The 23,317-nt window shown below is 43.7% G+C and overlaps 1 protein-coding gene across 3 annotated transcripts in view; it reads right to left on the minus strand.

Moving 5' to 3' along the window:
- Positions 1 to 10,248: 10,248 nt before the first annotated feature.
- tmcc3 (transmembrane and coiled-coil domain family 3) overlaps positions 10,249 to 23,317 on the minus strand; it is a 127,187-nt gene continuing 114,118 nt past the window's right edge. For all 3 annotated transcript variants that reach the window (XM_078553693.1, XM_078553691.1, XM_078553692.1), the window contains 3 exons: positions 16,474 to 17,372; positions 13,658 to 13,793; positions 10,249 to 10,599 (listed from right to left, as the gene is read on the minus strand). In XM_078553693.1, the coding sequence (XP_078409819.1) occupies positions 10,306 to 10,599; positions 13,658 to 13,793; positions 16,474 to 17,357 (1,314 nt within the window). In that variant the 5' untranslated portion in view covers positions 17,358 to 17,372 and the 3' untranslated portion in view covers positions 10,249 to 10,305. The remainder of the gene's footprint in view (positions 10,600 to 13,657; positions 13,794 to 16,473; positions 17,373 to 23,317) is intronic.

A 23,317-nucleotide genomic window follows, 5' to 3' on the forward strand; every position in this document is an offset into this window, starting at 1 on the left:
TTCCACCCTAAATCTAACCAGTGAACAAAGGAAACAGATGACAGAGATTTTGAAAGCCTTCAATGCACAATTTGAACCCCGAGTGAACTTATGAGCGCTATGTATTCAACACTAGAGCCCAAGATGAACAGAACACCATAGATCAATATGTGATTGCAGTAACACAGCTTGCAGAATCATTTGAATTCGAGCAGCTAAAAGATGATCTGATTAAAGATCGAATAGTCTTAGGCCTACGAGACCCCTCAGTGAGAGCAAGCCTACTGAAAGAGGAAAAATCCTCAGGAAAACGATAGACGTGTGTAGAAATGTGGAGCTTGTAAAACGTCAGTTGGAGAACATGTATGGCAGAACAGACCAGGAGATACATTATGCTGAGAGACATTCCAAGCTGAAAGAGCAGAACAATCGCAGACAAAGGGCAGGATGCAAATACTGCACAATAATTCATAAAAAGGAAAAGAAGGATTGCCCAGCATGGGGAAAGCAGTGTTTTAACTGCAAGAAAGTGAATAAGTTCGCACACAAGTGTTTGGCTAGAAGAAGCAAAACAAGCCTATATAGATAGGCTAGAGATATCAACAGAAGAATCTGATGAAACACTATACTTGATACAACAGGTTGGTTCTGTCAAGTCTATAGGTGATAAATGATTTGTGACTGTTACAATGATGACCGTAGAAGGAGAGTATCAAGCAAATAAGAAGTGTGAGATAGACACTGGCGCAACATGCAACATCATGACCTTCACAGGCCTGTGCGAAGTGGTTCAACATGGTGATCCAAAAGTGAAGCCCTTGAAATTAAAGTTGAGTCTATACGATGGCACGATACTCATACAGAGAGAACAAATTAGTCTGAGAGCCCAATACAATGGCAAGAAGGAAGATTTAGATTTCCAGATCCTAGATGATACGCAACGGTCATTCATCTCAACTGAAGCAAACCTAAAGCTTGGACTGGTAACCCTGAATGTGCCAACAGAGATTTACAACATGTCGTAGCACATAACACTATTGACTGCCGAACAGATCCTAGAGGAGTACAAAGATGTGTTTACAGGATTGGGATGTCTACCAGGGCAATATTGTCTCGAAGTTGATGAGAGTGTAAGACCAATTTAGCATCTGCCAAGAAGAGTTCCAGCTGCCCTCGAGTAAAGCCTAAAAGACAAGATAGAAGAGCTGGAAAAGAAAGGAGTAATCATGAAAGTGACAACTTCTACAGACTGGATTAGCAGCATAGTAGCAGTGAAACAACCTGGAAAGCTGAGAGTGTGTATAGATCCAAAAGATCTAAACAAAGTGCTGAAGAGATCTCACTACCCCATGCCAACCATCGAAGGAATTTTGCTGCAACTTACCAAGGCAAAGTTCTTTACTGCCCTAGATGCAAAGGACGGTGACTGGCAAGTGAAGCTGGATGAAAGCAGCAGCTTTCTAGCCACATTCTGGATGCCGTTCGGGAGATGGCTGCGCATGCTGTTTGGCATTTCCACGGCTCCAGAGGAGTATCGACACAGACAGCATGAGAGAGTCAGTGATCTTCCCAGAGTGGAAGCAATAGTGGATGATCTGCTAGTCTATGGATATGGAAACACAATGGAAGAAGCCATAGCTGATCATGATCAAAATGTAATACGATTGCTAGGGAAAGCTCGCCAGATGAACCTGAAGTTGAACAAGAAAAAATTGCAATTGAAGATGCTGAAGTCAAGTAGATAGGTCATGTATCAACAGCAAAAAGTCTTTGCCTGGATCCTGATAAGGTGAGGGCTGTGGTAGCTATGCAGCAACAAACAGATGTGAAAGCAGTGCAATGTTTTGTGAACTATTTAGCAAAATTTTTGACTAATTTGTCATCGTAGAGCGAACCATTATGCAAGCTCACTGCCAATGATGTGCAGTGGTATTGGGGAACAGAACAAGAAGCAGGGTTCACTAAAATCAAACAACTAGTGATGACAACACCAATGCTAAAGTACCATGATATCAATGAGGAAGTCACCTTGCAGTATGACACCAGTGGAGTCCGACAACAAGTCACTTCAAAGAATTTTTCGCAAACTGCTTCTAACTGCTCCAAAGCTTCTGCAAAGAATGTTACTTTGTTTACAAAGATATCATCTGGACGTAATATACAAGCAAGGGAAATAGATGTACATTGCAGACATGCTGTCAAGAGCAGTGCTCCCCATGAAAGTTGAACAGAACGTGAAATCTTCCAGATTCAACGTGAAGCAGCAGCTCGACATGACCTAGAAATCATCAACCCTGCAGAGACATTGGGAAGAATTTTCCCCCCGTCGCCAAAGGAATCATCAAGAAATCAAGAAAATCTAGCACAGATGTATACAAGGCAAACCTTAGTGAGAAACACACTGACTGAAGGCATGGAAAGTAGTTCAGTCCGAAGACTAATGTCACGTCGCACCCAAACTACTCTTCCAAGGGCAAAAAGCTACTGAAACTGGAGATGGTAAGAGGTGTGAATAAAAAAATCAAAGTGAACCAACAGAAAGTAAAATTTCATTTTGACAACACTGCCAAGCCATTGCCAAAACTGAGCTTTGGAGAGCCAGTCAGGGTGCAAACCTTCTATACTCTCAACAGGAGTTAGCTCATGTGTCAACTTGGGGCATGCATAGAGAAATTGTCACCTTGATCGTATGCTGTGGAAGCAAATGACCAAATATACTGGAACATCTGCAGGCATATACGCACAACGAGTGAAGCATTCCTCCACTGCAGTCGGCTGATCAGGGAGAAGTGATCTCACCAGCTGTACAGAGTACAGAACTACCATCAATCCCATGTGTCCCCAACAATGGCAATGGAACAACAAGTTACCACGGCAACAAGTGCCACGGGAACGACACTCCCCAGACAAGGAACATCACCCAGAAGAACAGCCAATGACAATGTACACTCGTACCATTAAGATACCTGCATGATTTAAAGACTATGTATGCAATGCAGGTGGGGAGACTGACTAGTAGAACAAACAGTTGTTAATGCTGGAAACAGTGGATAACTAGAGAAACTCACAGTTACACATGATTGTACATGTAAATATGCCTTCTGTTCGTTAGGAAAAGGGGGTATTTGGACTTTTTGTTCATTAGGAAAGGGGGAATGTTTGGGATTTGAAATGCAACAGTCCTATCTGGCTTGCCATAGTCCTGTGACCTCTGCCATGAGGCAATCTCTCTGTAAGCTGCCATTTTACATCTGTTCGATAAACACCTAAAATGAGAAAGCATTGCTGTCTTTAAATTCGAAACAGCCACAGGTGCCAGGCAGGCAGCTTCCATTCAGGGTGATCAGCTGATCTGTATTTTAAGGCGTTGTCCCTTATTTTGACTGCTTGCCCCGTGTCCCTTAAGGGACGCCTTTTGTCCCGAATTTTTAGAACAGCCTGTGGGAGAATGAGCCTTGGAGTCTCAGTTGAGTGGGGCTGCAAGTCTGTGAGTCAGCCAGCAGAGGGATGATAATGTTGTGACTCCATAAAATAAGTTCTAAGTTTTGGTTGCTTTAAACCCCCCTCCCCATCTATGGTCACCAATCTCTCCACTTCCCCACGCTCAGTAGCAACCCCCATCTCCTTGTCTCACACTCGAAGTGTCCCTTATTTTATTTCACAAGAGTTGATTCCACTGCTTCTATTTTCTATAGGCACTCGATGCCGCTCATTGGGCGCCGAGCTCACCTGCTGCCCAATTAGGCTATTTACATTTAAACATAGCATTGTGAGAGCAGCTGGAGCATAGTATTGGGACCCAGGAGTCAACTGGAATGTTGGGTTCCTGACCCTGCATTGAAAATCAGGACTTTTTGTCTGAACCCACACTATGTGTATGGTCAGGCTATTCAAGTACATAGAGCATGAGGAACCCAATCCTGCCCTCATCCCACATCCACGCTTTCCAGAGGCATTACTTGACAGTGATCAGGAACTGGAACTATGACGGATTTTTCTGTTCCTATTGCAAGATTGTGGAGGCCAACCACAATGTACCTGCTGAAACTCCAGCTGAGGTCTGCCAGCTGAACACAGACCAAGAATTAAATGGAAGATCTTGTTAAAGGCTGTGTTTACTAACTAACCAAGACATTTGGAGAACTGTATCTGTATTTACTAGCTATATTTGCTGTTAGGGTTGAGTAAAAATTGACATTATAGTGTGTGTTGACATTCCAGTGTAGCACTGAGGGCCTGCTGAACTGTTGGAGGTGCAGTCTTCTAGATAAGATGGGCAAACCAATGCCCACCACCTTAAACATTCACTCCCTCCACCAACGATGCACAGTGGCAGCAGTATGTACCATCTACAAGATGCACTGTAGCAAATTGAGGAGGCTTCCCCCGCCACCTCCCAAATCTGCAACCACCCTGACTTGGAAATATATCCCCGTACTTTCATTGTCACTGGGTCAAAATCCTGGAATGCCATCCTAACTGCACAGTGGGTCTGCCTACCCGTCTGGAATGCAGCAGTTAAAGAAGGCAACTCATCATCTTTCCAAGAGCAGTTAGGGATGGGCAATAAAAACTGACCATGCTAGTGACACCCATACTCTGTGAATGAATACATTTTTAAACATTTAAAATTCAATTGCCCAGACTTAATAGAATGGATTAGCAGTGTTTGAGGGCTGAATGCAGTGCACAGATGTAGTTTGACACCCTAGCCCTAGCAGAGGCCTAGACACCGGGGTGTTATCTGTCTCTTGTTGGTACAGTGTGACATTTTGGTTGGATAAACTCTGGTATACGGTTGAGAGTCCAAAACCTTGTCTGTTACCAACCTTGGCCTAAGCTCTCTGGGCTGACTAAAAGAGATTGCATCTGCTAGGAATGTGCATTCTCTATAGGGAAAATTGAAACTCTAAGCTGGCCATGGATACTGTTAAAAAATGTGTAGGGTTGCCATGTATCTCAGATACCTAGCTGACTGAAATCAATGTCAGAATTCATCGACTAGATGCTTCCTGGCCGGCTTGCCCAAGTGTTCCTTTGGCCCACTTGCTCCTGTAAATTGCCAACCAACATGTTCCCTTATCTAGCCCATGTCTCACAGTGCAATCGCAAGAACTGTTTCCAGGTCTCCGTGTGCCCACACCCCATTGCCCATTACTACACCCAGGTGTATTCATCCCCACACCCACTTTGCTGGCCACAGTCACCTCGGCCCATTCCTCCCACATAAGTCCAAGCCTTTGCTTCCTCCTGTTCACAGTCTCACAACCTAACGCTCAACACCATCTTCTCTCTCAACCATTCATTACAATACCTTTCCAATAGCAGTTCCACCTCAACCCTACCTCCCATCCTCCTGCATTGTCATTAAGAAAGGATAAGTGACAGACACTGAATACATTGCTAATCAGAATGGACTGGGTTGGATAAGTCTCCCACTTGGGAAGGCCCACTCCATTTTCACTGCTTTCCCACCCATTTTGGCTCAATATTTTTATTATGTCTCTAAGAAGCATTTTGGCCCATTTTTCTATGTTAAAGGCACAACATAAATGCAATGAATTGAGGCATATGTTATTGGTAAGCCGAAAATAAATAAAATTACTTAAATTTAGGATTGTTGGTCACAAGGTTCTCCGTGGACCATTTAAACTGATGGAATAAAGTAACAGAGTATGAGTCACATGATTCACATGGACCTGTTTGGTTGCAAGGTGACTGGATTACTTCTATGCTTTTAGCCTAGTTGTGTTTTCATTTACACTCCGCTACTTGTCCTTCTGGTGTCAGCCATGGCTCAGTTGGTATCACTCTTACCTCTGAGTCAAAAGATTTTAGGTTCAAGACCCACTCTAAAGACTTGAGCATATAATCCAGACTAACACTCCAGTGCGGTACTGAAGGAGTGCTTCAGTGTCAGAGGTAATATCTTTCAAGTGAAATATTTAATTGAGGTCCTGCCTGCCATCTCAGGTGGACATTAAAGCTTCCAATGCACTATTCAAACAAGAGCAGGAGAGATATCCCTGGTGTGCTAGACAATGTTAATCCCTCAACCAACATGACTAAAACAATTAATCTGGTCATTATCACATAGTTATTTGTGGGAGCTTGCCTGTGAAAATTGGCTACATTAACACAGTGACTACACTTAAAAGTGCTTCATTGGCTGTGAAACACTTTGGGAAGTCCTGCGGTTATAAAAGGTGCTATATAAATGCATGTATTTCTTTCTTTACTTCTCGAGTTTCCTGTACACATTGGGCAGCATTTAATGGAGGCCAGCCCCGCATCACCCCTTTCCTGGAAAGACCACAAATTAAGTGCCAATTGTACAGTGGCAGTCCTTCCTGGGGATCAAAGAGCCGAGAATGGCTGGCAGCTCTTCATTACCCAGCAGCATCACCACTGCTCGATGAATACCATGGGATGAGGACCTTAATTGGGCATTAATTGCCCACTTAAGAGTCTCAAGTGACAGTGAGGTAGGAAGGCCATCCACCTGGCATGGACTTAATCGGGACAGAGATAGGAAGATGTCGAGGTCCCCAATCGCCATCCTCCCACCTGATTAAATGCCTCCCACCACCAAACTTGCTGTTAATTCCTCCCATTGTCTCTCAGCTTCTTTCTCAAGCAGAAATTTCTCAGTGTTGCTGTTGAATCAGCTGCTGAGAGGTAGCCCTTTGTAGCTGTAATGCTCCAGCCTTCACTCAGCCTGTACCCCCAAAATCCCACTTCACACAAGGAACTCACCCTGTGGGAATTCCTCCGTTTAATCCCAACTATTATTGGTCTTTAGAGCAATGCATTATGGCCCATTTAAAAGGAGAAGCAATCAATGATCTGTTCAGTTGGCAGTTTGTATAAAAAGTAGCTCAGTAAGGTCAAAAACAAAGCAAAATTCAATGGAAAGATGAGGGATATATTAGGCAGAAATAATGGAACGGTGAGATTGTACTTCACGGAATGTACTTTATATATTAATTTCTCATTTTTAAGTTAAAAATCATACACTGTACAATGAGTTTTAAAATTGTTCTGTCAGAGTTGTGCCTTACAAATATCAAAAGACAATTTCACCAAATCCATTTTTGTGATAATTCTGACGCGCAATTGTTTGCATTCTAACACCCAGTCAAAAAAATGTTTCATTTCTGAATCCCTGACATCACTAGAAAGGAAACCTGTTACTTTCATTCTCGACATATTTGGGTGTGTCACAGTTAACTCACCTTCACAACACTTAAAGCAATCTCGTAGCATCATAGTATACCAAAACAGTCAACATTTGCATTTCGTATGAATCTCACCAGGTTCCGTAGAAAAATAGCAAATCAATGCAGGTCAAAGTAACAAACAGGAAAAGCTTGTGAAATCCAATTAGCATAGATAAACTCAATGGACAAGCTACAAACTTCCCATGATTTTTTTTCCCCCTGTAGTCTTTTTGGTATTCCTAAAATACTTTTGCTGGAGATGCTTACGTTTGATCAAAATACCAACACTGGTCTATGGATTTCTAATTACAGATGGATTTTGTTGGTGAATATGGAAAAGGAGAAAGACTATGTAACATAGTTTTATAGGAAAACACAGTCTAATAGGAAAGCAGGCAGTCTAATAGGAAACTCAATGAGTATTTTTCACCCCAAGTCACCTTGCAGGTGTACATGGTGGTGGTGTGTTACATTTCACTCAGGGAGTCTGATTTGCATGTTGTAGTCTAGAGCTATGGATAGTGATGAGAGAGGCTCCAACTTTCTTCTTATTTTGAATATGATGGCTGACCAGGAATCTCTTCCTTTCTTCTCACCTGCCATTGGCATGTGTTGGAAAGACTTGCAGGATTATAATCAACCTGTTTGACTGCATTATGAACACACCTTCCTTGGCCATCAAGTCCTATGATGGGGCTTGAACCCAGAACTTCTGGCTCAGAGGCAGGGATGCTACCCACTGTGCCACAAGACCCCTCAACAGGTGTACATAGTCAATGTCAAATTACATAGCATGTTCATCAATCACGCACTCACAGAGAGCATTGATTAGAGAATTGCATTACAAGTGCTAAATCAGTAAACTCGTTTTCCCATTGGGCCTATCCTATTCATATGTACTCACCTTGGGACACTACCCAAGCTGAAACATCAAATCAAACTACCAGAAGACAGCTTCTGACAAACAGTCGTGCTCATAATAAAAAGTGACAGATCTTGTCTTCCAGTTGTTCCATGAGGCTGAAGGTATTGCCAATGACAATTAACAAGAAGCAGGCTCATTAACAGATCTGGATGGGTGGACGTGTCACTGGGAGTTGGCACACTCCTCCAAGTAATTCTGCCTTAGTGGATAGGTTGTCATTGGCTGGACAAGCAGCAGAAATCTTACCAGTGGTTAGTTCTGACAGCTGCTCAATTTTTAGCCTGTTAAACATCAGGAATACGACCCTGTCCAAACTGTCTTTACATCTTGGCTCTTTCTCACAATCAGCATGTTGTCTCAACAGGAAATGATTGTGCACACCATATCATACAAACAGAAACTCCAACTTATGGGAAATTCTGAGTCACTTGGTTTAGGGGTTCTTAAACATAATTCCCACCCTTATTGGACACCCAGCTAAGTGAAAAAACAATACCTTGAAACCTTAAAATGCTTCAAAAAACTAGATGTTTTTGATTAATCATCTAATTAAGAAATGATTAATACCTGCATTTTAGAAGCAAATTCTGAGAAAAATAAACATAACACCCCTTTATGTGCAATTTCCATAAAATTATCTTTTAATTTTGAGTCTTTAGTCTGTCAGATTTTACTTATACAGCACACAATGCTTTATGAATATAATCCAGATCACATTACAATCATGAACTAAGATTAACAGGATCATTTTGTGCGGTCAAGCTCCTAATATGAACCTCACGAGATGGGCTGCAACATCATCCTTACAATGCTTTGTTCAGCCCTGCTTCTTATTGTGATGTGATGTACTTGTATCTTATTGGAGGCATATCTTAAACTGCTGACCATCACTACCCACCATGAGACAGGATATGATGTATAATTCCATGACTGCAGACAGAACATAGCAGCAGTCATGCAGGTTCAGGCATGTCTACATAGCCTCACAGTTACCATGATATATATATTTTTTATATATATATGTATGTACAGTCTTGTCTCCAAATAAAGAACCCAAATTATTGTTTTACCAATCCTTGTTATAATATTGGTATGTTTATGATAAACAGAAAAATGTAACACTTCTGTTTAGCCAGGCCCTGCTTTAGAAACAAAGCCTCGCAAAATAGCCCCTTAAAAGTACAAAGGAGGGCTCTTCATTAACAGTACTACCTGGGCAAAATCAAAGCTTTCTGTGTTTAAATGGAATCTAAGTTTACTTCTGTTGGAGATGCTTACATTTGAACAAGTAACCAACTCTGGTCCTATGGAGCTCTGGTTACAGATGGAGTGCATTTTGTTGGTGAATACATACAGGAAAAGTTAGACAACTTGTCTTTTAGACATCTGTGAAAAACAATATCATAAATGTGCCTTATTGTGAGGTATATAAAATTACTATACTACAGCATATTTAGAATTGATTTCTTGAAAACAAATGTATTTAGACCTGACAACCCTCCACCTCCACCACAGAAATCGACTCCACCCAGAAGTATTTTCATTTACTTTCTCCTGGTGAGGCAGGTGTGCAGTTAAAAGTTAGAGTATAAATACTGATTAGGCACATTCTGGTACACAAATGTCCATTTTTCAGGATAGGCTTGACAAATAGTTCATGATGTCCCGATTAATAGAAACCTGTGAGACCTAATAGGTTTGCCTCCTGCAGTCCACAAATTCAGCTTCACCCATCCTTTCAGAAATGGAGCTCAGGAAAACATAATCCCGGTGTTGCAAACTACAATATTTTCATTCTACTCTCCTTTCACCAGTTGATCCATAAAGTAGCAAGTGGTCAGAAACCACTGACCCTTCCAGATTTAGGTTGATCACTCTTTTGACTAAAGGGTCAGTTCAGATGTAAGACATTGCACACAACGGAGGGTCAAAAGGTAGCACAGGAGACCATGATCAGGAGCTGTAATAGCAACAGATGTTGGAGCTGATCTTGCCACAAAATAACTATTGGGCACATCAAATAAAGTGCTTGGCAAAAGCCTTTCAGTGTTGGTGCTCTAATGTCCAGGTAATTGTACAGATATTTTCTGTCCCTATTATATATATATTCCTTTGCTTAAAATTTTATTTTGGAATAACATAATTCATCACAAGCCCAAAAGCATTCCAAATCACAATGAATCATAAAATATGGTCAGTGAGACACTGAATCTGATCCCATTTTTTCCAAAAGATGAAACCAAGGAAGATTGCGGAGATTGTACATATGATGTGTAAACGGCTCTTCATAAGAGGGATACTGAATTTGGCAATAGTAGAGACACAAACGAGGATCACAGTCATAATGGCCAGAAAGATGTTGATACATTTTCCTAGCAGCACCTTGGCATTGGCATTTTCAACCTGTACCACTTGCTGCTGCTGCTGATGTAACTCCAAGGTGGCAAGTCGCGTCTGGCATGATTCCAAGGTTTCCTATCAAGGACACAGAAACAGGGGATACTTCAGTGAACTCGGCTAAAATAGGTCACACAAGGTATGAGTTGGGATTAATATTAGAAATAAAAATACTTTTATTAAATGAACTAAACAAATGTGGGATAAAAACAGAAAATGCTGGAAAACACTCATGAGGTCTGGCAAGGATGGAGAGAGGAATAGAGTTAATGGGCCAGATTTTAACTTTGGATAAGTGACTGGGCTAAAAAACCCATCCGATTATAATGTTTTGGGTCAATGCTCTTTCATCAGAACCTTCACAGGTGTGGGAAAGTAAGCAAAAGACATGGGTTGCTTTGACCAATACTTTAAAGCCTACTTGACTTTAAGATCCTGGTCTTTGGATGAATGCATGGCTTTGCTTCCCCCTAGCTCAGCAATTGTCTCCTGCTATATCGTGATCCTGTCACATTCACTCTGTGCCCCTCCCTCATTCCACCCCAGCTTCAGCAACAAACCCTTCAGCTGCCGTGACCCTGTGCTGTGAAATATCTAAGCAAATCTTTGCTACCTTGTGTAAACCTACATCACCCAAAATATAAATTACTGTTGGTAGCTTGGTTTGAAATTCCCATGCAGCAGCAGCGTAGAATTCACAGACAATGAGAGTTGATCCAGATTTTGTGAGACAGCATCAAACAGGTGATAGTGAGTTGACATCCATGGAAATAAAAATTCTGGGCAGATATAAAACATGCTATCAACATGTCACTGACAGGCTATCACTCATTTTGCAGTAGTGCACAAAGTCAAGATCTAGTCCCATGTCTCTTAAGACCAGTGTCGAGATGGGAAGATTAATTGATGAACTTCATGGGACTCCACACAACGGATCCATACCGTGGCATCAAACAGCCCTAAAAATAAAGTCCGCAGAATGTCCACTCACTTTTGTAAAATAAGAGTTTGCATTTATGCTGTCCCAAAGCATTTCTCACCATATAAATTGCTTTCATTTTTTGTGCAAGTGCAGTCAAAAATGTGGCAGCCAGTTTGTGCACAGCAAGATCCCACATGAAATGGAGGAGGCCAATGAACAGTTAATCCTGGCCCTGATATCGAGGGAAGAGAACTCTCTGCTCTTCCTCTTCCAAACCACATGAGGAGATAATAGGACAGGTGGTCACAAAGGTAGTTTTTAAGGAGCATCTTAAAAGAGGATAAAAAGGTAGAGATGTGAATGGTGTAGGGAGGGAACTCCAGAGCTTATTGCCAGGCAGCTGAAAGCATGACCGCCAATGGAACGAAGGAAGTGGGGAATGTGCAGGAGGCCAGAATTGGATGTGCAGAGAGATCTCAAGAGTGTTGTAGAACTAGAGGAAGTTACAGAGAGAGGGAGAGAAGAGGCTATGTAGGGATTTGAAAACAAGAGCAAGAATTTTAAAATGGAGATATTGCCAGACTAGGAACTAGGCCAGTGAAAACAGATGTGATGAACGAATGAGATTTGGTGCGAGTTAGGATACAGGCACATTCACCAGCACAGCGCAGCTCTGAAGTATCAGACTAGAATCAAAGACTTGAATCCATGACTCAAAAGTGAGAGTGCAAGCAACATAGCGAAACCGACTGTCTAAAATGTGAAAAAGTCTGTCATCTCTTTTATTCTCTCTTGGTATTTAAGAAGTCCTATTTATACCTAATCACATGGCCTATTGATCTTTAAGCCTCAATTCATTTGAATTGAAGTTTTTCTTTTTGTTACAAATTTGCTTATTTCTCCCTTTCAAATTCTTTCTTTCTGTGCCATGCAGCGCTCCTGTAGTGACAGCATTGGTTGTCTAGCTGACCTCAAACACAACAGGAACACAGCAGAGGGCAGCTTGAGAGGGAAGTGAAACAGAGTAGCCTCACAGACGTGTAATGTTTTAATTCCATTTTAACTTAAATTCCATTTTAACTTCCTTTGTTGACTCTCCGTATCAGCATGATATTGGGTGCAACTAACTGCAGTTGGTGAATGTTTTAAGACAACTGTCAGACTTCTGAGAGAGTAGGACTGCTTTATAGAATTTAACAAGTTGGAACAATCTTCCATATTTTTTGACTAACAAAGGAAGATAGACCCAGCTCTCTCTTAAAATGACACAGCATTTCAAATTCTGAAAATCATCATCAGGAACAGTAAACGACAGACACACATGTATTTCAGTCAGCATCTATGAAAAGAGCAAGGAAGGTTAGATTTTGGATATGAAACCTCTCTTCATAACAAAGAAATAAGACACTGATGGGCACAGTAACCCAAACAGAAAATGAACAGGGGAATCTGCTTCAACACAAAAACTGAATTACCTGGAAAAACTCAGCAGGTCTGGCAGCATCGGTGGAGAAGAAAAGAGTCGACGTTTCGAGTCCAACATGACCCTTCAACAGAACTGTTCTGTTCTGTTGAAGGGTCATGTTGGACTCGAAACGTCAACTCTTTTCTTCTTCATCGATGCTGCCAGACCTGCTGAGTTTTTCCAGGTAATTCTGTTTTTGTTTTGGATTTCCAGCATCCGCAGTAGCTTTTAGCTTTTTGTTTTTATATAGGGGAATCTGCTTATCTGTTTTGGAGATCCAGCATCTGCAGAATTTTGCTTTTTACTTTGTTAGGAATGAACTGTGCACTTAACACCTTGCTGGAATGGTAATTCAGTGACAAACTATTTTCTTTTCCAGTTAGGAGCCTTTTTATTAAAACCATGGTATCTAATATTGAAGAAAGCTGCAAATCATCACATAGAGTTAGTCTGAACAATAACAACTTACTTTTATATACCGCCTTTAATGTAGTAAAATGTCCCAAAGCCCTTCATAGGAGATCATCAAACAAAATTTGACTCTGAGTCACTTAAGGAGATGTTAGGACGGGTGACCAAGAACTTTGTCAAAGAGGTAGGGTTTATGAAGCATCTTAAAGGAGAGAGGTGGAGAGGGTTGGGGAGGGAATTCCAGGGCTTAGGGCCCAGGTAGCTGAAGGCACATTGTGACTATATGAACATTAAAGAGACAGCAGCGCTCTCACAGTCCACGACAGAAAACTGCATACCTGCATGTCACGAGCTCGCTCATAGGATTGATAGGCAACCTTTTCCTCAATGCTCGCCAGCTCTTGTTTTAGATCAATCGTCTCATGCTGATGGAGTTCAGTGAGATCATTCAGCTGATCTTCCAAACGTGATGACCTAAAAACAAAACTAATGAGAACGGATCCTCTGGTCTGCATTTAAAGTGACTTCATTTTTATAGCTCTGTGACCAGACAATCTGTTTTACTAATGTTGGTTAAGGGATAAATAGCCATGACACCAAGGAGAACTCCCCAGCTCTTTTTTGAATGCTGCCATGGGACATTTTACATTCCTGAGAGTGCAGATGTTTTAGAGTCTCATTGGAAAGATAGCAGCTAATTCATGGGAAGTGGGCTTAAACCCATTCAGAAGAAATGTTGACACCTTAATATGTTAAATCACCTCACTATGCACAGTGCAACTTGAAATCATTTAAGTATTCTCTGAAAGAATGCATGTTCTAGAATTACTGTAGAGTCTGGACACTTTTAATCATGTTTGGCTGGGTGTCCTGTGTTTCATACTGTGATACAGCTCCATCGGGTGGTTCAATAGCATATTACAAGCACAGAAATAACCAGGCCAAAACAGAAAGCCATCTCAATCCGAGAGGAACTCTCATCACCAAGAACAAAAAGTGGCTAACAGCTGAGATGACTTAGGAACACTGAAACTAGAGAGGGCTTCCTGACATCACCCCTGAATTTTAAGATAATGCCCCTTTGTTCTGGGTTCCCCCACCAGAGGAAAACGTTTCTCTCTACACACAAAGATTGGCCGGGTGGTTAACAGTGAGGTTGAGTGTCTTGGGCTACAGGAAGAAATAGACGGGATGGTCAAATGGGCAGATAAGTGGCAGATGGAATTTAACCCTGAAAAGTGTGAGGTGATACACTTTGGAAGGAATAATTTGACAAGGAAGTATTCAATGAATGGTATGACACTAGGAAGTTCTGAGGAACAAAGGGACCTTGGCGTGTGTGTCCATAGATCTCTGAAGGCAGAGGGGCATGTTAGTGGGGTGGTGAAAAAGGCATATGGGACACTTGCCTTTATCAATCGAGGCATAGATTACAAAAGTAGGGAGGTCATGTTGGAGTCGTATAGAACCTTGGTGAGGCCACAGCTGGAGTACTGTGTGCAGTTCTGGTCACCACATTATAGGAAGGATGTGATTACACTGGAGGGGGTGCAGAGGAGATTCACCAGGATGTTGCCTGGGATGAAACATTTAAGTTATGAAGAGAGGTTGGATAGACTTGGGTTGTTTTTGTTGGAGCAGAGAAGACTGAGGGGCGACCTGATCGAGGTGTACAAGATTATGAGGGGCATGGACAGGGTGGATGGGGAGCAGCTGTTCCCCTTAGTTGAAGGGTCAGTCACAAGGGGGCATAAGTTCAAGGTGAGGGGCAGGAGGTTTAGGGGGGATGTGAGGAAAAGCTTTTTTACCCAGAGGGTGGTGACGGTCTGGAATGCACTGCCTGGGAGGGTGGTGGAGGTGGGTTGCCTCACATCCTTTAAAAAGTACCTGGATGAGCACTTGGCACGTCATAACATTCAAGGCTATGGGCCAAGTGCTGGTAAATGGGATTAGGTAGGTAGGTCAGGTGTTTCTCACATGTCGGTGCAGACTCGATGGGCCAAAGGGCCTCTTCTGCACTGTGTGATTCTGTGATTCTGTGTGTGATACCCTATTAAATCCTTTAATCATCTTAAACTCCGCAATTAGATCACCTCTTAATCTTCTAAGCTCAGGGGAATACCCCATATTTATGCAACCTGTCCTCTTAATACAAGCTTCCATAATTCCATTATTTTATTTAAGGTTATGAGGATGCTGATGAACTGAAAGAGAACAAGAATCATAGAGTCATTACAGGAGGAGGCATTTAAAAAAAAATCTCTTTATCTAGACACTGGGGAAGAATTCCTTCCACCCTTTTGCCATGGTAACGTTGTATTGAGGTCAGGCAGGTGTGTGAGGGATCCCGTATAACAGCAAGTCCTGGGTCTTTACCCATCTGTCTCAATGCCTTGGGCCCTGTGGGGCCTGGCATATCATGAGCACATGTAATCTAAACAACAGACAATGCAACTCCTGCGTCTAAACCTTTAGCGAGGCAGGGCAATACAGACTGAGCAGCCTCTTCAACAAACTAACGATACGGGGGGGGGTGGGGTGAGCATGGAGGGATTTAAATATGATGGCGAGAATTGTAAGGTGGAGGCCTTTGGAGACCAGCAGCCAGTGTAGGTGAACAAGCACAGGGGTGATGGGACTTGGTGTGAGTTTGGACACAATGAGAGCGTTTTGGGTGAGATCAAGTTTATGGAGAGTGGAAGATTGGAGGTTGGAATAGTCAAGTCTGAAAGCATGGATGAGGGTTTCAGCAGCAGATGGTCTGAGGTAGGGGCAGAGACTGGCAATGTTAGGGTGTTGGAAGAAGACAGTCTTGGTGATGGAACAGGTATGCAGTCGGAAATTAAGCTCTAGGTCATAAAATACACCGAGGTTGCAAACAGTCTAGTTTATCTTAGATGGTAGCCAGGGGAGAGGGGTGGGAAAGGCATTTGAGATGGGGATTGAAAATGACTCCTTTGGTCTGGTGGCAATTAGGGCTTAGCCAATACTGGATATTGGCCAAGCAGTCAAGCAACACACCTCACTTTCGCATTACAATGGTGCCCCAGACTAAAGGAGTGCAGAAATAGGCACAAGATACCATGTGAATCATTCAATTTCTATTGCACAATCCCAGAATGCAGCATAATAAAACTCTTCAACAAATGATTACCTGTAATGCTCCTCTTGTAATGTTTGAGTGATGATGCTAAAGTCGCTGTTAAATTGAACTTTTAAATTCTCAATGTCCTCTGACAGCTGTGATTGCGTTTCCTTCATTTCTCGGAGCTCATCCAAGATTGCAGTCAGCTTGTCCTGCTCTCTTTCCAGAGAGTTGGACTTTGAACTTGGTCCAAAATCGGAGTTGCCATTGCTATCTCCAGAAACGCTTGCACTGGAGCACTCATCATCGCTCATGTACTTTGTTTTAGACACCAGCATGGCGCTCCCACTGAAGGCCCTGGGCCCGCCCTCCTGCTGGAAGTCCTCCATTGAGCTCTTCAGGTGCGCAATATTGTCGGCGCTGCCAAACTTGTTGCGGATCAAGTTGGCGATTTCCCGCGATTTATTGAAGACGAACGATGGGGGCGTCAGGGTCACCCCCGGGAGGCCCTTGCCACCTTCCGTGCTTGGGCCTCCCATGGTCCCGTTCCCAGGCCTGGCGCTGCCGCCGCTCGCCTCACGCAGCCTCTCCTTGGAATTCCGTGACCCGTTTTGCTCCACATCCTTCAGCTTCCGGTGGTAGTGGTCGAATTTCTTCTGCAGCACTGCAATGTTCTGGGCGGATTTCTGGTTCTTCTTCTCAAAGACCTGCTTGATGCGACGTGACTGCTGCTTGTCAGCGTTATTTACCAGTTTGAGGTACTCGGCCACGTTCTCATCCCGTTGCTCTTGCTCGATCCGCAGCTGCTCAGTGATCTTCAGAATCTTCTGTTTCAGCTGGTCCACCGTCAGTCGATCCCGTTGGAAATCCAGCAGGCCATCAGTCACACTAAGGTTCAGGTTGGTGTCCGAACCCCCTCGACGCATGTTTCCTGGCAAATTGAGCCTGCTCATCTCCGTCTGATCAGCCTGAAAGATCAATGAACCAGATGGGTAAATATCACAACCTCCAGCCATCCTCAAAGCCATTACACCTTGTGACTCCGTGGACAGCACTCTCTCAGTTTTAAGTCAGAGGGTCCTGGATTCAAGTTCCAATCCTGGGACTTGAGCCCATAATCCAGGTTGACACTCCAGTGCAGTGCTGAGGGAGTGCTGCTCTGTTGGAGGTGCCACCATTCAGATGAGACATTAAACCAAGGCTCCATCTGCCCCTTAAGGTGAATGTCAGTGATCCCACAGCACTATTTTGGAGAACAGCAGGACAGTTGATCCTGCCATCCTGCCTGGCCAATATTTATTCCTCAAACACCTAAATAAAGCAGGTTATCTGTTTGTGGGAGCTTGCTGTGTGCAAATTGACTACTGCATTTACTATACTACTAGAGTGACTACACTTCAAAAGTACTTAATTGGATTGAGACATTCCATGGTCATAAAGAGCGCTATGTAAATGCAAATTTTTTGTTCCTTTCTTTACCTCCTTCACTTACTCCTCTCTTTTCAACCATCCCTCGCCGTCCCCCATGCCCCTGACCCACCCCCCAAGAATGGATCATGTCCAGTATTCCCATCTTCACAATTCCTGCTTCACCATCGCTGCCGCTATTCCATTCAAGCCATTATTATAAAATTGTTGTTGTTATGGAGATTTCTGAACTCAGTGAATCTCCTGAGGGATCTCAGGGAAAATGGCCAAGATAATAAACTGTATGAACTTTCTTCCTCGTCTCCCGATAGTGTCAGGAAACCTCTAACATCACAAACAGTGTTATTCAACCCTGAATAACATTTCTCTAAAGCCCTTTCCATAGACCCAGGAACGCCTGCTCTGTAGAATATTTCATCACCATATTCGGCCTCAAACCATCAATCCTTCCCTCTGTCCATCATCTTTCATCCATCAATCTAACTCCTCTCCTGAACGCAGTGACACAGACAGCCCTGTGGCTGCTGGTCAATCTTCATGCCTCATCCAAGACAGTGAGTGCTATTACCCACAACAAGCATCACAGCAGAGCACATTACTGTCCATAAGCATGACCCAGACCTCCCTGTCACTTGCCATTTCAACACACCATCCTGCTCTCATGCCCACATGTCCGTCCTTGGCCTGCTGCAATGTTCCAGTGAAGCTCAATGCAAACTGGAGGAACAGCACCTCATCTTCCGACGAGGCACTTTACAGCTTTCTGGACTGAATATTGAGTTCAACAAGTTTAGATCATGAACTCTCTCCACCATCCCCACCCCCATTCCGACCCCCCTTTTTCCAATAATTTATCATTTTTAAAATATATTTTTCTTTTCCCACCTATTTTTAAATTTATTTCGATCTATCGTTTTATCTCCAACTTTTAGACCGTTTCGATCCCTTCCCCCCACCCCACCCCCACTAGGGTCATCTGCCACTTGCTTGTCCTGCTTTCTACCCTTAATGTCCCCATTAGCACATTCCTTGGATAATATCACCACCGTCAACACCCCTTTGTCCTTTTGTCTATGACATCTTTGGCAATCTCTTCTTTGCCTCCACCTATCACTGGCCCTCTATCCAGCTCTACCTGTCCCACCCCCTCAACCAGCTTATATTTCACCACATTTCTATATTTCTTTAGTTCTGATGAAGAGTCATATGGACTCGAAACGTTAACTGTCTTCCTTTCCGCAGATGCTGTCAGACCTGCTGAGTTTTTCCAGCTATTTTTGTTTCTGTTTCAGATTTCCAGCATCTGCAGTATTTTGCTTTTACATTATTCTCCTTGATCTTTGTCCACACATCTACAGTTTACAGCAGAGATAGTAATAAACTGGATGGTAATACAGGAACCCTGAAAGATTTTACTGCTCCAAAATGTGAAGCTGCTTGTTATACACTCACTGTCCAGCAAAGCTCACTGCATTAATCAGAAGTGAGAACCTTCAAACTTTCTTCCTCTCTATTCAAGCGGCACTGAAATCAAAGATTTAAAAGCCTGGAACTCCCTCCTAACAGCACAGTGGGTGTATCTAAACCATCCAGACTGCAGAGATTCAAGAAGGCAGCTCACCACCACCATCTTCTCAAGGGCAATTAGGGATGGGCAACATTTTTACCACCTCACATCACAGGAATGAGACACGGTCATAACAATTACAGCTGATGGTGTTAATGATGGCGCAAGATTAAAAGGACATGTTTTCTTGTAGCTCAAAAGTTAAAAGATGGACATTTTACTAAGATAGTAAAAGTCACTTCTAAACACAATTAATTTTATATGGGGGGTGCTGGATAACTTGGATAACTAGTGTGTGGATCAGATTAGTGCCAACAGCACAGGGTTTGATCCCCATTCCTGCTGAGGTAGATGTGGGGCCTCACCCTACCTGCAGTAGAATGATCACGGCACTCTGCTGTGGCTGGGTGAATAATTGCCAAGGAGCTGTCTTCAGGCAGAGAGTCCAAGAAGAAGAGGTTTTATATATTGCCTCGCCAGTGATGCTCACATCTCACAAATGAATTTTTAAAAAATTCACCCTGTCTGCCCACCAGAAAACAGGCGGGCAGGCAGTTAAAACTGGCATCCTGCCATCTTCAGTTTCAGCTCTCTGAAGAGGTAGAAAGTGTATCCATCTAAAACCACAAGGGTCCTATTTTCACCTCAAAGAGATTAGGCCAGGGTTAAGATGGTGGTAGGAAAATGTGGGACCCAAAAAAAAGGTCCAATGGTGTGTTTATTTTTAACTTTCTCTACGGAATTAGGAGGTACCAGAAAGCAGGAGAGTCACCCAGGCCCCACAAGGGAAATTCAGACCTCCCCCATCCCAGGCTTCCCCCTGTGACATCCTGAAACCCTTCCCCATGATATACGCCCCCTGCCAACAAGCCTTCCTTTGATGTCTCCTACTGCCCTTGCCACCCTCCTCTCCCCTCAGCTTCCTGCCACTGTCCCTTCACTCTGCATTTGTCTCCTCTCTCCCATCACTAAACAAGCAGATTATTTGGACATTATCACGTTGCTGTTTGTGGGAGCTTGCTGTGCGCAGATTGGCTGTTGTGTTTCCTGTATAATAAAACTGACTACAATTCAAAAGTACTTTGTTGTCTGTAAAACACAATGGGGTGTCCTGAGGTCATGTAAGGCCATCCTCCCCCATCTTGCCCCCTCCCCCTCCCCTCTTGCCCTTCTCCCCTCCACTCTTACCACCCTACCCCTCCCCTCCTGCCAACCGTCACCCTCCCCTCCTGCTACTCCCTTTTACCTCCTGCCAACTCCTCTCCCCTTCCTGCCACCCGACTCAGCTTTTGGCCTCCAGTTCAGACTGACAGCGCCAGTGTGACACTGATGGTGACAGAGTTTGAACAGCCCAGGCCTCATGGTGCTGAGCTCAGAAGTGGGGCTGGGGAGAGGGGCTGGGGGAAGAAGCAGGGGGAGGAGCTAGAAGGGTTGGGGAAGATTGGGGAGGGACTAGGAAGGGTTGGGGGAAGGGCTAGGGTTGCTGAGGGGCTTGAGTGTCTGGGGATGGGCTGTGAGAGGCACTGGGGTAGGGCTTGAGGGACTAGGAGGGTCTTGGGGAGGGGCTGTGAGGGGCTGTGAGGAGCTGAGGGAAGGGCTGATAGGGGCTGGGGAAAGGGCTGTGAGGGGCTGAGGGGGGCTGGGGAAAGGGCTGTGAGGAGCTGTGAGGGTCTTGGAGAGGGGCTGTGAGGGGCTGGGGGAAGGGCTGTGAGGGTCTTGGGGAAGGTCTGTGAGGGGCTGGGGGAAGGGCTGTGAGGGGCTGACTGTGGCCCGCCCCTGCCCATGGCAAACCAATTCTGTGAATTTCCCCCTCGTCATTGTGCTCCAATCAGCTCACTCAGTACAGATCAACAATTCCCTTCACTCTCTCCTCCTGTATACCCACTTTGACCAAGATTTGGGATCACCCCTCCTAAGATCACCTTCTTAGCCTCGGTTGTTGTGATATGCCTTTAAGGGGATAGCAGCATACGAACATAGGAACATATGAATTAGGAGTAGGAGTAGACCACTTGGCCCCTCAAACCTACTCTGCCATTCAATAAGATCATGCTGACCTGAATGTAATCTCAATCCCACATTCCTACCTAACACCGATAACCCTTCACCCCCTTGTTAATCAAGAATCTATCTAGCTCTGCCTTAAAAATATTCAAAGACCCTGCTTCCACCGCCTTTTGAAGAAGAGAGTTCCAGAGATTCACAACCCTCAGAGAAAAAAATTCTCCTCATCTCTGTCTTAAATGGGCAACCCCTTATTTTAATCAGTGGCCCGTAGTTCAAGATTCTTCCACAACAGGAAACATCCTCTCCACATCCACCCTGTCAAGACCCCTCAGGATCTTAAAAGTTTCAATTAAGTCACCTCTTACTCTTCTAAATTGCAGTGGATACAAGCTTAATCTGTCCAGCCTTTCCTCATAAGACAACCCGCCCATTCCTGCTATTAGTCTACTAAACCTTCTTTGATCGGATTCTAATGCATTTACATCTTTCCTTAAATAAGGAGACCAATACTGTACACAATACTCCAGATGTGGTCTCATCAATGCCCTGTACAACTTAAGCATAACCTCCCTACTTTTGTAATCAATTCCCCTCACAATAAACAATAACATTCTATTAGCTTTCCTAATTACCTGCTGTACCTGCAAAATAACCTTTTGTGATTCATGCACTAGGACACCCAGATCCCTCTGAATCTCAGTGCTCTGCAATCTCTCACCATTTAGATAATAAGCTTTTTTATTCTTCCTGCCAAAATGTACAATTTCACATTTGTCCACATTTTACTCCATTTTCCAGATCTTTGCCCACTCACTTAACCTATCTATGTCACTTTGTAGCCTCCTTACAATTTACTCTCCGATCTATCTTTGTGTCGTCTACAAATTTAGCAACCATATCATCTGTCCCTTCATCCAAGTCTCATAGACGTCAACAGCACAGAAGGAGGCCATTCAGCCTATCGTGTCTGCACCAGATCAACAAAGATCTGACTACACTAATCCCATTGTCCAGCGCTTGGCCCATAGCCCTGGAGGCTACGGCAACGCAAGTGAATATCTAAATACTTCTTAAATGAGAGTTTCTGACTCCACCACCCTTTCAGGCAGTGAGTTCCAGACTCCCACTGCCCTCTGCATGAAAAGATTTCTCCTCAACTCCCCTCTTAGCCTTCTACCTCTTACCTTAAAACTAAGCCCCCTGCTTATTGACCCCTCTACTAATGGAAAAAGTGCCCTCCTATCCATCCTATGACCCTCATAATCTTATACACCTCTATCAGGTCCCCTCTCAACCTTCATTGCTCCAAGGAAAACAACCCCAGCCTATTCAATCTTTCCTCATAGCTCAGACCCTCCTGCCCAGGGAGCATCCTGGTAAATATCCTCTGTACCCTCTCCAGTGCAATCACATCCTTCCTATAATGTGGTGACCAGAACTGCACGCAGTACTCCAAATGTGGCCTAACCAGCGTTTTATACAGTTCCAGCATAACCTCCCTGCCCTTGTATTCTATGTCTTGGCTAATAAAGGCAAGTATCCAGTCTGCCATGAGGGACTGTATCAAAAGCCTTGCTAAAGTCCATATAGACCACGTCAAATATATTACCCTCATCAACAGTCCTGATTACCTCCTCAAAAAATTCGATCAAATTTGCCAAACGTGACCTTCCCTTAACAAATCCATGCTGACTATCCCTGATTCATCCATGACTCTCCAAGTGCAGACATATTCTGTCCCTCAGAATTCTTTCCAGTAACTTCCCCACCACCACAAAGGACTGACTGGCCTGTAATTTATATAAATTGTAAAATGTTGAGGCCCCAGCACTGATGCCATCACTGGAAGGGAAGCGTGTGATGTGATCCAGTCTCAGTTTCACTTTGGCCTGTGAGCAGGAAACACAACAC

The sequence above is a fragment of the Cetorhinus maximus genome, chromosome 12 (genome assembly GCF_964194155.1).
Source record: "Cetorhinus maximus chromosome 12, sCetMax3.hap1.1, whole genome shotgun sequence".
In the NCBI taxonomy this organism is placed as follows: Eukaryota; Metazoa; Chordata; class Chondrichthyes; order Lamniformes; family Cetorhinidae; genus Cetorhinus; species Cetorhinus maximus.